Source organism: Polyodon spathula, chromosome 2, assembly GCF_017654505.1.
Source record: "Polyodon spathula isolate WHYD16114869_AA chromosome 2, ASM1765450v1, whole genome shotgun sequence".
Classification (NCBI taxonomy): domain Eukaryota; kingdom Metazoa; phylum Chordata; class Actinopteri; order Acipenseriformes; family Polyodontidae; genus Polyodon; species Polyodon spathula.
The window spans coordinates 63,642,981-63,658,442 of NC_054535.1; the positions used below are offsets into that span (position 1 = coordinate 63,642,981).

The following is a 15,462-nucleotide window of genomic DNA, read 5'->3' on the forward strand; positions in this document are numbered from 1 at the left end:
AGGTTAGTGGAAACCCAGTTTAAGAAAGCTGTACGATAACAGCAGTTGTGCAAGGCCACATGGTAAGTCAGACAGAAACCTTTAAATATACCCTCTTACATTTTAATATTAATTAGGTTAATTGCATTTGGAAGGATAATTTCTCGGGAAACACACATAACCCAAAAGTACTACTAAAATAGAGAGAGAAAAAGGTGAGACTTGTTTGTCTTTTACATGAAAATTGCCCCATAGTCCAACACTGGGATACTGAAGCCAGTAGGCTATCAGAAAACAGATGGAATTCTGAGCAAATCACGTTACTCATGGAATATTGAGGAAAATCAAAAAGTGCAGAGTGGGGGTTGCACAGATCTTTCGCCAGACTATTACATAATATACCGCTATTTCTCGGTATATGTATTTATTTTGTGTTTCCGCTTAGAGTGCACTCTAGATTTGAGTTTTGCCCCACAGCGCTGCTTTCTTGTTGTCCCCAGTTCATGCCATGGTTGCCAGAAAAAAAAAAAAAAAAAAAAAATTCCTTGTTTTTAAGCAAATCATTGGTACATCAAAATATGTATTAAAATAACAACAAAAACAAAACGACAGTGTGTTAAAGTGCGTTTGAAACTAAACCAATAACTAAGTGGTTTACAATAAAATACCTGGGAAAAACACAATCCATGATAGTTTTTGTAGAAAATTATTTTTTATGGCATTTTTTCAATAATTCTCACCGATAAACTCAACACACTTGTTTCTTTGACGTCCACTGGAGTCTGCACCTGTTTAACAAAGTAAAAAAGTTATCATCAAAACTTTACATAGCCCAATGTATGGATATTTGGGGTATGTACACCTTTGACGACAACTTAATAAAAATGCAGATATTTACAAATACTTACTAATACAAACAGTTAATAAATTGTGTCTCAAGTCGTTCTTCTCTTTTTGTGATGCTGCAATGCTGCAGCTTCTTCCTGTTTAGATTCTGTGGGGGAGCCAAGCGGCACTCACATGAGCTGTTCTAAAGTCCTGTGCGTTTACACTGACTTTCAGACAGAACTAAGCCGGCGCCGAGCCACATCTTTAGTTGGCTGTTTTAGGACAGCTGAGAGTAGGCCGTGTGCATTTACACTGCAGAAAAAAGACCTGAGACGTCCCAAGGCCCTCCTAAAAATGGCCAGTGTAAATGCACCATTATAGTTAACACAAACAAAACAGCTTACTGGATTTTTAATACACACTGATATTAGCAATTACTGTAATATGTTTACCTGAATACTTACGCTTACAACTTAAAAATCTGAACCTATTTTTTTTTCTTCATACACGATACCTTCGTAGTTAATGTTCAACACAACCACAGTCAAACCTAGTTTTAGAAACTGCTGATCAGCTGCAACTTTGGCTTCAAAAGGTGCTCTCATTGCGGCCGTCCACATCGAAATTTTCGTGATTTTAAAGAAACGATATCCAAGGAAATTGTACAAATTTAAAATGTCAGTCAATTATGAAAAAAGCTAAATATCTTAAGTGGTCTGTTGACCCAGACCCATGTTAATCTTAATGAGATCTCATTTCATGCCAAGCATTTCATCTAAACCATTGGTTTACTCATTTAACCATATGGAACTGGAAAGTACTCGATGGGCTCAACTGGTAGGCACTACCGCAATATGTGCTGGGGGAGTAATTTAATGATGTAAACAATCTAGTTTGGTGAGCACAGCTTGGTGTGGATTCACATTGTCTGTGGCACTCTCGCGGGTTGGGGGGAAAAATCGACAAGGACTGTTTCTCCTCACCAAGCTACAGCAGACCTTACTGGCCAGGCCAGACAGCAAATTATATAAAACTATTTAATGAAAAAACCCTACATCAGCACAGAAACAAAACTGCTTGAAATGACAGGCATGTTACCTTTAATGTTATTATAAAGGTAGTAAGTCATCCTTTAATTGTTATTTCATATAGTACTATATTTCAATATGTGCAATATTTATTTTTTTGGTGCTAGTGCTACATGCCATTGGAAACTAGCTATGACTGTATTGTACAATAAACAATTTTCAATTGCAAATCTAGAACCGACTTATGTACAATGCCCATAGTGTGAAGAAGCCTGGAATTTAGCCAAGAAGTCTACGCATTGCTAATTAATGCACCTTACTGAAGGTTAAGCTGTTGTAGTAAACTAATCAGGTAGTTCAATGCCAAAACAAATAATGTTACTGTACACCAGCTGTTGAATTGGAAAACATACCAGAAAATGAAAAGTTTACTCTTTTTACTTTGACCCATAGATAAGACTAGCTGTAAAAGGTACTTTAATAGGAAACAAACAGAACACTCGATAACTCACTATTGGTTATCCAACAGTAAAATCTAAGTGGTGTTTTTAGAATAAGTGACTCACCAGACCATTTTTCTTCACGCTGTTTAGGTGGTTTGTAGATATATTTCTGACACTAAAGTCTTGTGTCAACTAGGCTTGTTTCACATTTATACATGTGCAAATGTCTTTTCACATTATAGCACAAGTCTGTATTTTGGAATCCTTTGCCTCTGACTCTCTGTGTTCTGTCAAAGATTTTTTGGTTCTGTTCTCACAGTAAAAATCCAGTCTTCCTGTTTCTGTTGTCTGTGCCTTTGATGCGGAAAGTGTAGGTGGCAAATGTGATGTGTCTCAGGGACTGAGCCCCCCTTTTGAGCAGGCCACTTTTACGATGGCTGGACCCAGAACAGCTGCATTTACACTAAAAAAAGAATATCAAAGCCATCTGTGATGGGGTACACCCTGCCCCTATGTTTATTTTTGTATTATTATTATTATTTAAAATGTATTTTGTATTAAAGGAGGTATTATTATTTATTGGTGTTTTGTTTGGTAGGGAAAGAATTAAAAACCTCCCCTGCCAGAAATACTCATGTAGAATGTGGCTGTCTTCACACTGGCTAATTAATTGCTTGCCAGTTTGAGGACAGCCACATCAATATAAAACAGCAGCGGTGCGCTGGAAAGGGGTTCATTTGTTTTTGGTCTTGTGAAGTTACGTGTCGTGTTGGATGGAGGATATATGTCATGAGTTAGGTGTTTTGTTTGTTTGTTTGTACCTTTTGTGTGTATCCAGACCGCTGTTGCGATCCCGGAAAATGCCGCTCTTGAGCCAGTAAGCAAACCCAGAATCATCAGCGCTACAAGCATCTGCATAGCAACCCAGCACGTCCCTTCTGCACTCTACGCTGTCTGTGCACTACAGATAGCTAGCTGCATCACTGGACTGTACACTGTGTTTGTTGTGTTTGTTTATTTTGACCAATGTGCCTTTTGTTTTGTGTTTAGTGTTTATTTAATAAAGACAAGTGCGATTGCATCTCACCCCACAGTACGGTTGTGTGAATGTATTTCCTGGTCTGACGTCACCCACCCAAGACATTCTGAATACAGCACCTCAAAGCCAGCTTAAAAGTGGCTAGTGTAAACAGGGTATTATAGTATACGCCAGTTCTGTTTTTTTTTGTTGTTGTTAAACTATAGTATGTATATTAGGGGGGAGACAAAAGCATAGCATTAACCCTCTGCGGTCCAATTTTCCCTTTCCTGTCCAACATCATCAAAAAGACGTAAAGCACAGGTCTCTAGTCGTTTTTTCTCCGGAAAAAACTGAGAAAACCTTTCAATGGCCAAGTGAGGCCGATAGAAGCCGAATGAAGCCGAAAAAAAGGGCCTATCTGATAGCCCAATGCACTACAGAGATAACACGGACATAAACAAACGAGATAGCTGCTTCTGCATTCAGCGCTCAAAGAATATCAGACATTTGCAGAGCTTTTTGAGATGGTATAGTAATAAAATAATGACTTAGATCGCTTTTTTGAGGAGTTTGGTGATAAAACGAGAGATCAGGACAGATTTTTCAGTATGCACATCTATAGAGGTATGTGAAACATACAGCAAACAAGGGGTGGGGCTTGGCTGGAGATACAGTACTGACTGTCCTTTTGAGATTCAATGCCTTTTAAACCTGTTTCACCCTGAAAAAAAATATTTTAAACAGCATGTGTGAAAATAAATTGGACCCGACGCACCTGATAATTGCAAGATGTTGTTCAAGAAATTGCAATGTTGCAACTACAAGTCAACTCAAAGCTTACACTACTCTAGGCCTCTACAGCTAGATAATGTATTGGAGTTGGCAGCAATAATCCTAAAATGAGTTCATTTTCTGTGTGTGTATTTGTTTTTCTATTAAAACTGTACTGCTAGTTTCAGATATGTTAATTCATGCAGAATTTCAGTCCTCCATTTAATATTGGCAAATGGGAAAACCTAAATTTGTGGTTGTTGGATATGCTCTGGCAAGCACCTAATAAATCAACTGATAATACCCTATCCCAATAACTATATATTGCATAATTATGAAAAAAGTAAATAGTTATAGCGTGGTTTTGATTGATCATTATTTAGATAGTGTGGTTCAAACAGCTATGCAATTGAGAGTCTGACACCAGCTCCTCTGCCCAAGTCTAATACAACATTATACAAATCAAAATAATCACAAGTTAGTGGTTACATTCCCAGCAATAATAAATATAGCTGGAGTCAAACTTGACATTTTGAAACATATGGTCAACCTTCTGCTTTGTCGCGGTTCCCACATTCTTCATTAAACAACTCAAATGCTTTCTATTTTGGCCTTTTAAAGCCACTCTGCTGTATACTACTAGTTCTCATGTATTTTAAAGAGCACAGAGTGATACTGTATCAATAGTGTGGCCACATATGAAACATAGGCCCAACCAAGTTGCTGACATTACCTTCAGTCAAGTCAGTCATATCCTTTACTTTTTTCCCCATTAGACTGTCACAGCATAAAAACAGAAGATGCATCTGTCTTCAACTACAGCCTCATTTTTTAGGCTGGAGAAACCTGGGACTAATTATATTATTCCATATTAATAATTGAATTCCTGTACAATTTAAACTTTATTTGGGTAGGTTTGCTTTTTTCACTATTGAGTTATCTATAATGTGGTCTTTGCAACTGTTAGGCATTTGCAAAGAACACATCACAGCATTTTACCATAAAGCTTTAAATAAACGTTTATTTACAATATTTGCCAGTAACCCGGCAACTATTTGAGACTCAGCTTTTATTATGTAAGGTCACTAATATCTGAAAATACCTTGGATGCAATCATGAAAAAGCTGCCTGAACACAGCCTTACAGAAACAACATAAGTAAATTACAACATTCCAGCAACATCATTAAAGGTTGTGTCAGTGGGTAATAACAGTTTGTATTGTAAATAATAAAAACAGTAAAATCCACTAAAGACAGCCCTGTAAATATCAGAACACAAGCTTGTATTAAGGTAGGCTTGCAGCACAATAAAAAAAATATATATATGGTTTTAAAATTTTAACACATTACATTTACTGTTCACCCTCAAAACGTTTACATTGATAAGCATGGACAATCGATGAAAAATTAACCAGCAACGAATCTTCACTGCAAAACAACCGCATGAAATACTGCACATTCAATGCTTCAAACTGTTTAAAAGTGCCAGTTTGATCATAAAATCAATGCAAGTGTGACAAATGTGTTTTTATAATGTGTACATTGATAAATAATAATATTCATTGCAAGACTCAAATGCACGAAATATTGTTAACACAAAAAAAAACATGCACAAACACACTAAACAGCCCTGTTAATATCAGAAAACAAGTTTGTATTTTACTTGCTTTCAGCACGCTCAAAAAAGCTTCACAACTGGTTTTACAATGAATAACGTCATCAAAATAACTGTGTGCATTACGTGTACCTTTTAAAACAAATTAAATTAATTTTTCTTATCATTCATCCTAAGCCTCAGGGACTCTTCATCGCTGTTGAAAAACAAATTGGAAAGCTCGCTGTACAGTCGTGTGTGTGTATTGACCGGAACATTCAGTAGGACTCGCATTATACTATTATTCATAACCTGGCGTTTAAAAGAGACCTAGCATTTATTTACCATATTTCCCAGTAGCCCCAGCACTTATTAGAGACTGGCGAGTATTGGAGACCATCGATTATTTGAACTTTTAGGGCTAGTGTAGGTTTTTTTTTTTTTTTTTTTACTCATTTTAACTCAGTCTTAGCAACTACTTAGGCCTAAGCTCTGTGTTGCTTAACATACATGTTGTGTTAAATATTACAGCAACATTTATTTTTTTTCTAAGTCCACTTTAATGACTAGACGTAAAAAAATACATAGATGCCGACTACTGGGATTAGCAAAATAAACCGTAGCAAGGTAGTATTGGCGGACTATGGGATATAAAGAGTTCAGATGAAATGTTTCTATTGAGTCAGTGGAGTTGTGTCACTTTTTGCTGATTTTCGCGACGTAACAAAAAATGTATCAAACTTTTGAAGTACATTTCACTTTTGCCCAAGGTCTCTTGAAGCAAACGGCAACATTGACAAATTATGACCTACGTAATTATGAAAAATGCTATTTTCTGAGCACACTCCTGTATTGTGATGCAGTAACAGCACAGATATTCTACTGCAGGGGTTTTCAACCTTTTTTTGAAACTGTACCTCTTCTGTCGGGAGGTTTTAACTACATTACCCTTAACAATTTTCACTCACTGAATGGCACCACAGTGGCAATGAAAGGCTGAATAATCTGATTAACACATGTTTTCCCATGTATTTAATATTTTTTTTTTCACAACAGTCTGGGACTGACAAACTGCTGGTTTAAGACAATACCAAATTGTAGGCTTAATTCTTAACCACAACTACATGTCTTTGGATGCACAGAGTTAAGACAGTATTCGTATTCGCTTATATTTGAGGAAAAGTCATTAAATAGTCTGCACTGTAAATGTTTATCACATTGCCATTTACAAAATCAAAAACATAACCTCAAGATACAATTATAATATCTAACAACAATACTTTTCTTTTTTTATTAAAGCCAGAATAATTATTCAAAGGGACTCTATACAACTTTGTCACTTTGCACTTTCTGTAGACTCTTGTGTTTTGTTCCTTCATTTTTATCTTGCAAGTAAGAAAAGCATCCATTTCAAACACTGACAACATAATCAACCAGCTGCTATTGCTGTTACTAAAACGCAGCCGTGGTAATAAATAAAATAAAACCGTCAAAGTATGAGTATTGTGATGACTACTTATGTTTACAGGAGCATTTACACTTCTAAAAAACAGAAACAGTGTGCTTCACTGATACGACAAGTTGAAAACAGCAAAGATCATGAGCAGCACAGAACTCTAATAGGCAATCAGCAGACGCCTGCTTCATCCATAAAAAAAACAAAACTGAAATCGCACGTGCGTACAGATGGAAAATGAGGACGTGATAGATTCTGTGTCTTTGTTTCCAACACATACCCCAGCTGAAAACTGCTGTTCCCCTGTATCATCCGGAAGGGTAAAGCTGAGGACTTTTGAAGCTACTGTATATAAATATTATGTTAATATATTTGGTTATGTTCTTTATTAATTTGTAAAATAAACACTTACCAATTTTGCAAGAATACAATAACCAAACAATATACAGAGGGGATGCCTGATTCAGACTTGCTTCATCCCACTAAATAATTGTGTATTATTAATATTTTTAATGTAGTATATTGCCAAAGTTACCAATGCTTTCCAAATGTTACATATTTAATGCAGTATTTCACATAATTACATACTGTCATAATTGGTCAATGTTGCCGTTTTCTTCAAGAGACCTTGGGCAAAAAAGTGAAAGGTTTGGAAGCATTTAAACTAGAAAGGAAGGGGGGAGAAATCAACAAAAAAACAGAAGGGAGACCGCATCAAAACAAGAACAACAACTCAGGTAAGACAACCATTAAATGTATTTATCTAAATGCTAGAAGTATCAGAAACAAAATTCTAGAACTTGAAGCTACTGCACTAACAGGTAACTATGATGTGATAGGTGTTACAGAAACGTGGTTGTCTGAGAGTGATGTGGACGAATTTAATATTTGTGGGTATACACTGTATAGGAAAGACAGGCAGGACAGAAGAGGAGGAGGGGTAGCGCTATACATAAGGAACAGTCTTGAAGCCCAGGTGTTAAACCTGGACAAAGAAAATAAAACCGAATCAATATGGGTCAGAATAACGGACAAAAATTCAAAAGGCATAATAATAGGAGCATGCTATAGACCGCCAGATTCAGACGGTGAGCACAATAATCTGTTATACAATGACATTAGAAATGTGTGTAGCAAAGGAGAAGCCATACTAATGGGGGATTTCAACTTCCCCCAAATAAAATGGGAAAACCCGGTGGGTAGCGCGAAGGATGAAATAGAAATGGTGGAAATGACAAATGACTGCTTCCTAACACAATTTGTGAAGGCACCCACTAGAGGGGAGGCATGCCTTGATTTAGTCTTTTCAAATAACGAAGACAGAATAACTAAAACAGAGGTCAGAGAACCACTGGCAAACTCAGACCACAACATGGTCTCATTTGAAGTGTTTTTTAAATCCCCAAAAGTAATGACTAAAGCTAAGGTTTACAATTTTAGAAAAGCAAACTATGAAGGTATGAAACAGAGACTAACAGAAGTAGATTGGAGTAAAATAGAGAAAACACCCACAGAAGAAGGATGGTTGTTCTTCAAAAATGTAGTACTAGAGACACAAAACAATTATATCCCTAAAGTAGACAAATCTAAATGTAAAACTAAATTGCCAAAATGGTTTAATAGATCAATTAAAAAAAATATTCAGCGAAAAAAGGCACTTTACAGAGCATTAAAAAAGGACCAAAAAGAAAGTACGCAGAAAGAGTACACAGAACTGCAAACGCAAGTCAAAAAGGAAGTTAGAAAGGCCAAGAGAGAAATAGAAATGAACATTGCTAAGGGAGCTAAAACCAATTCCAAAATGTTTTTCCAATATTACAACAGCAAGAGAACATTCAAAGAGGAGATTAAATGTTTAAGAGATACAAATGGCAAAATCGTAGATGAAGAAAAAAAAATAGCAAATATATTAAATGATTACTTTTCACAAGTTTTTACAAAGGAAGATACTGACAACATGCCCCACATGTCATCCAGTTCCTATCCAGTTTTAAATAACTTTAGCATAACTGAGGCAGAAGTGTTAAAGGGACTAGGAGCTCTTAAAATAAACAAATCCCCTGGGCCGGATGAGATCCTCCCAGTAGTACTCAAAGAAATGAAAGAAGTAATTTACAAACCGCTAACCAAGATCATGCAGCAGTCTCTTGACACAGGGGTGGTACCGACAGACTGGAAAATTGCAAACGTAATACCGATCCACAAAAAGGGAAACAAAACTGAACCAGGTAACTACAGACCAGTAAGCCTGACTTCTATTATATGCAAACTTATGGAAACTATAATAAGATCCAAAATGGAAAATTACCTATATGGTAACAGGGTACTGGGAGACAGTCAGCATGGTTTTAGGAAAGGGAGATCGTGCCTAACTAACTTGCTTGATTTTTTTGAGGATGCAACATCCATAATGGATAATTGCAAAGCATATGACATGGTTTATTTAGATTTCCAGAAAGCTTTTGACAAAGTCCCGCACAAAAGATTAATTCTCAAACTGAACGCAGTTGGGATTCAAGGAAACACATGTACATGGATTAGGGAGTGGTTAACATGTAGAAAACAGAAAGTACTGATTAGAGGAAAAACCTCAGAATGGAGTGTGGTAACCAGCGGTGTACCACAGGGATCAGTATTAGGTCCTCTGCTATTCCTAATCTATATTAATGATTTAGATTCTGGTATAGTAAGCAAACTTGTTAAATTTGCAGACGACACAAAAATAGGAGGAGTGGCAAACACTGTTGCAGCAGCAAAGGTCATTCAAAATGATCTAGACAAGATTCAGAACTGGGCAGACACATGGCAAATGACATTTAATAGAGAAAAGTGTAAGGTACTGCACGCAGGAAATAAAAATTTACATTATAAATATCATATGGGAGATATTGAAATTGGAGAAGGAATCTATGAAAAAGAACTAGGAGTTTTTGTTGACTCAGAAATGTCTTCATCTAGACAATGTGGGGAAGCTATAAAAAAGGCTAACAAGATGCTCGGATACATTGTGAAAAGTGTTGAATTTAAATCAAGGGAAGTAATGTTAAAACTGTACAATGCACTAGTAAGACCTCATCTTGAATATTGTGTTCAGTTCTGGTCACCTCGCTATAAAAAAGATATTGCTGCTCTAGAAAGAGTGCAAAGAAGAGCGACCAGAATTATTCCGGGCTTAAAAGGCATGTCATATGCAGACAGGCTAAAAGAATTGAATCTGTTCAGTCTTGAACAAAGAAGACTACGTGGCGACCTAATTCAAGCATTCAAAATTCTAAAAGGTATTGACAGTGTCGACCCAAGGGACTTTTTCAGCCTGAAAAAAGAAACAAGGACCAGGGGTCACAAATGGAGTTTAGAAAAAGGGGCATTCAGAACAGAAAATAGGAGACACTTTTTTACACAGAGAATTGTGAGGGTCTGAAATCAACTCCCCAGTAATGTTGTTGAAGCTGACACCCTGGGATCCTTCAAGAAGCTGCTTGATGAGATTTTGGGATCAATAAGCTACTAACAACCAAACGAGCAAGATGGGCCGAATGGCCTCCTCTCGTTTGTAAACTTTCTTATGTTCTTATAATTATGAAAAATTCTATTTTGTGAGCACAGTTGCGCAGAAATACAGATTAACAGCATTTCAATATAAAATGTAATGTCCCATTCTGATTACAGGCATTTTAAAACACAAAAGCAAGGTATCCTCAACATCAGGGTACTGAGCAAATCAGAAACGCTGATGACTTGCATCTGCCGTTTTGCTGTTCATAGGCCTGTATTTTTCTGTTTTTCAGAAGGGTTGAGAAAGTGTTTGCAGGAATGTTGAAAACTTCAGCAACAACTTTACTTTCCGTGTACAGGGTGCATTATCCACTGCTTTTAAACAGCTCCACTTTTGTCTGCAAGAATCATGCATGTTTTCTGGACTGGTCACTCATTTCTATGCTTCATGGAAATTGAATTGATGACAAAGTACTAGAACAACTCGAAATCCATCATTTATGATCAGTAGTCCCAAAACAGCACTAAAATACAATATAGAGGTGCTAATCCGGATCAGGTTAATACATTTCCCAATATCCTTTACACTCAGCTGTTCGAGCTAGGGCAATATGTTTTATTCAACATTTTTTCATCAGGGGGGCTCCAAAAGAATTAGAACAGGAAATTCATGTTAACTGAATTTATAAGACATAATTTACAATAAGTGACAGCTAAATTTGGCCAATACCATGTAGAAAAAGTGTGTAATCTGAGTTTGTCTTAATGAGAAATGACTGTAAATACTACTTTTGATTTATTAATATGAAAGAAAAAGATACCTTGGCATCACTCGGTACTAAGTGTTTTGAGACAGAGGGATGGGTTCTCAACTTTTTGGTTATGCACAAACATTTAAACTACTGAACTGCAGTGATTTTTCTTTTATTATTTTCTTGTTTTATATATATATATATATATATACATACATACATACATACATATATATATATATATATATATATATATATATATATATATATATATATATATACATACATACATACATACATACATACATTTTTATTTTTTTTTTATATATATATATATATATATATAATATATATATATATATATATATATATATTTTTTGCTTCAGCTACTTGTTTTACACTATAAAAATTGTTGTGTATTGTTTCTTTCCATTCACACTGAAATCGCCTAGCCCAGTGGTTCCCAACCTTTTTCAATGTAGGGACCATCTTGGTGTTTGGGTTTTTCCCACAGATCACTTGCCACTCATTTTTTCACAACAGCATTTTGAAACTAATTTATACGTGTATACAGATAAAAGTACTAGGGCTGTGTTCGAAGGTTCATTCTCTAACTAGAGTTAAAAAAAAAAAAAAAAAAAAAACTTGCATGGAAACCCAATGAATGTAAATAAATATCTTAAAAGATATGAAACTGAAGCAAAATAAATAACAAATCAATAATCAATAAATATATGGGTTGCAGTGGTAACCAAGAACAAAAGGGGAGCATGTCTCTGGGAGGTAACATTGCATTTTGCTTCACTGTTAAAACATCACCTTGGATAAAGGCAGCAGCTAAATGAATAAATAATACGGTATTAGAAAATGGACCGGAGATTTCCTTTAACCTGATTGTTCAACAGGAGGGCTTTAATCTCTGGTAAAGGACCTTGAATGTTATCTTTCAAACTATATTTAATCACTGTTCCAAATCAATCCCCCTGAAAATACAGCTTGTGAATGTTACCTTTTGTCTGCTTGATGAAAGAAAATCTCCGTTCTTGTCCAACTCTTTAAATGTTGTCTGCAAATGCATACTAACTATGCTTCCCAGCTGTCCTATCTATATATTTAAATTTAGTACAGCAGCTAAAGTTTAAAAAAATAATAATAATAATTAAATATCGAGAAAAGTGTTTTCTGTCAGCGGCAACAGTAACTAGTCTCCCGTTTGAATGACGAGACGAAGAAATCAAACAAATGGATGCAGTCTGATTGCTTTCACAACATTATTTAAACATATCACATCACAGTAACAGCACAGGCATGATGCTCTCTTCTTTATAATAATCATCATAATATCTATTTTTATAAAGCGTTTTTCACTGTGGACCACCACCCCAAAGCACTTTACAGAGGTAGGCTGTGAATTGTGCATTATATGCAGTCACTTACAATAGGACATTGATTTTAGAGCTCATCTGCAGGATGGAGAACAGGGAGGTTAAGTGATTTGCTCAGGGTCACACAGTGAGTCAGTCAGTGGCAGAGGTGGGATTTGAACCAGTGACCTTCTGGTTACAAGCCCAAGCCAGGAAGCAGGCTCTGTATAAACTGTATACACATACTGTGAACAAGTTACTGAACAAACAGCACGATCAGCGTTAACATACAGACAACTAGATATTTTTTTATTGAAATGTCTTTGTTATGCTAGTAATATGACCTAATGGTAACTTAAATACTGGAACTTAAAAAAATTATTTTACATGTTTTACAAACAGTTCACAAATCTTGTTCAGTTTTCTGTATGAGGTACTTGAACTGAAGAGCAGCTCCGAGTAAGTATTTTTTTTGTTATTTGGCAATTGGAAATACCCACGAAGCGTCGACCACTGGAATAGTGAAAGCTATCAGACCTCAGATGGAATTCTGAGCAAACCGCATATTCATGGAATAATGAGGAAAACATGTGTATTCATTAGCAACAAAAACTAGTGTGACATAACATCATGAAAAAAACAAACAAAATCTTTAAATATTTTTTTTTATCGCATTAATTTTCTAATGGCACTATAACCCTGATAGGAGGGCTTCACCGTCTGGCAAGGCCCTTCTTTTTATGTTAAATTGCCTCGCCTTCGGCTCGGGACATTTAACGATACGAGGCAGACCTTTCCAGATGGTAAAGCCCACTTCTTCAGGTTCTACTGCTTAAATAATATGTTGTCTTTTTTTCAATAACCTATTATAGTATGCAACAATAGAGTAATAATATGCAACTAAATTAAGAAATACTAATGTATTTACGAATTGCTTCCGTCTCAAAAGACAATAAATGAAATACAAAAGATCTGAAACATTTGAAAGTCTACATATGGCAGTTTACTGCATTTTTCTATAGTTTAGCCACCTGTGCATTTCATATCTGGGGCACATGTATTCACTGTGCTGTAAATATTACAGTACAGTTATCCAGTGTGAAAACATTTTCTCTGCATCCTGCAAGACAACATGGTGTGGAAGGACTTTTATAGTGCATTATGAAATACCCTATTAAACCTTCTGCTTCAGACGCATACAGAATGATTAGCAATTGGACATCACAGAGGCCACAGGATTAGGTGTGACTAATGAAACTCATATTACAGCTTGACTTGGGAGTTATTTGTTATCCTGCTCCTCTGTAGTATAATGCTCAGCTTTGTGTAAAAAAGACAAACTTGCAACAGCACTCACCCGCACTAACGTCGAAGCCATCCAAGAGCAGACAGTCTTCACATGCTTCAGGCACTTCTCATGGGACATGAAATTACACACTGCAGGGAATAAAGAAAGACAGGGATATTTATTTTACATATTACCACATTTGGAGTTTGCCATGATGCCAAATCAGGTTGAATGCTGCCACAGTCATGTTACAGCACTCCACGTGTTTTGTAAAGGGGAGTCTAGAAAACCACCCCATAATGTTTTACTTCTATGAATTTAATACAATGACAAGCTGATAATCCATTAAAGATAATGAGGATGATTAGACACTTTGCACTCAAAGCAACACTGATAGCTTTTCTTTAATTTGATCAGTCTCAAGTCACTGTATCACATGATGCAAACTGAAAACAATCAGATTCAGGGTCTCAGGAAAATTGGTTGACCTCTTTATGGTTACGGATCTCAAATGCATATATGTGTTGCTAAACAACCTAACATTTACTGTACTTTATAATTTTCAGCAACATTCTGTTATTTTTAATGACGTGAAAGTGTTGACCTTTGCAATGCAAAAACCAGAATGAACAGGTCAATAAAGGGACTGAACATTTTTGCATGTATATTCAAGGTACAAATTAGGGAGAAGAGTAAACATTTTCTGGGTTTACTGGCTGAATTGTGATATCAGATGATTTTTTTTTTAAGAAGCACTCAGGTAAGACCTAAAACCAAAAGAAAAAAAAATTGTTAAAATCCTATTCACTTTCTGTGCTGAAGAGAACATGGGTCTGATAACAGACAGATGAGAAAGGAAGTGAGCAAATACCTACAGGCACAAGCCATATTTAATTTAACAGCAGTCTAATATCTGCAAATACAAAATAATAATTTTAAAAAAATAAGTTTTCACTCCTGTAATCTATCTCCACAGTATACTGTAGTACCTGAACCTAGTACGCAGACTGACCTCCATTTTAGAAAACCCAGACTGTTTCTATAAGATCATTTCAAAATGTATTTGAATCAGTATATACGAGAGGGAGAGATTCAGATTTAAAAAGCCATTCACTTATTGTTATCTGCTGTTTAAAACTGTTAGCTTCGACAGTCCAAGAATAAAATTCACCAGCTGTATTGAGCTCTTTCTCTTATGCAATATCTCATTATAAAAAGAAAAATAAATCACCTCAGAGAAAAGATAACCAAATCCTGGGCTCTCAAAATCGCTAGCCGACGTTCTGGGACAACCAAAAAAAATTGTCAGACAACGTCTTTTTTTGGCGATTTTTTTTTACTCTATAACAAGATAACGTTCTGTGCTTTAATTAACAGCGGTTTCTCAATCGAGATTCCGCTCACATACCATCCCGGTAAAACAAGTTTAGAGGTATCAATGTT

General features: G+C 35.9%; 1 protein-coding gene across 3 annotated transcripts in view; it reads right to left on the bottom strand.

Annotated features, from left to right (window-relative positions):
- Nucleotides 1-15,462, bottom strand: part of LOC121299052 (diacylglycerol kinase theta-like) — a 130,178-nt gene that overhangs the window by 99,929 nt on the left and 14,787 nt on the right. For all 3 annotated transcript variants that reach the window (XM_041226546.1, XM_041226555.1, XM_041226564.1), the window contains exon 2: nucleotides 14,089-14,168. In XM_041226546.1, the coding sequence (XP_041082480.1) occupies nucleotides 14,089-14,168 (80 nt within the window). The remainder of the gene's footprint in view (nucleotides 1-14,088; nucleotides 14,169-15,462) is intronic.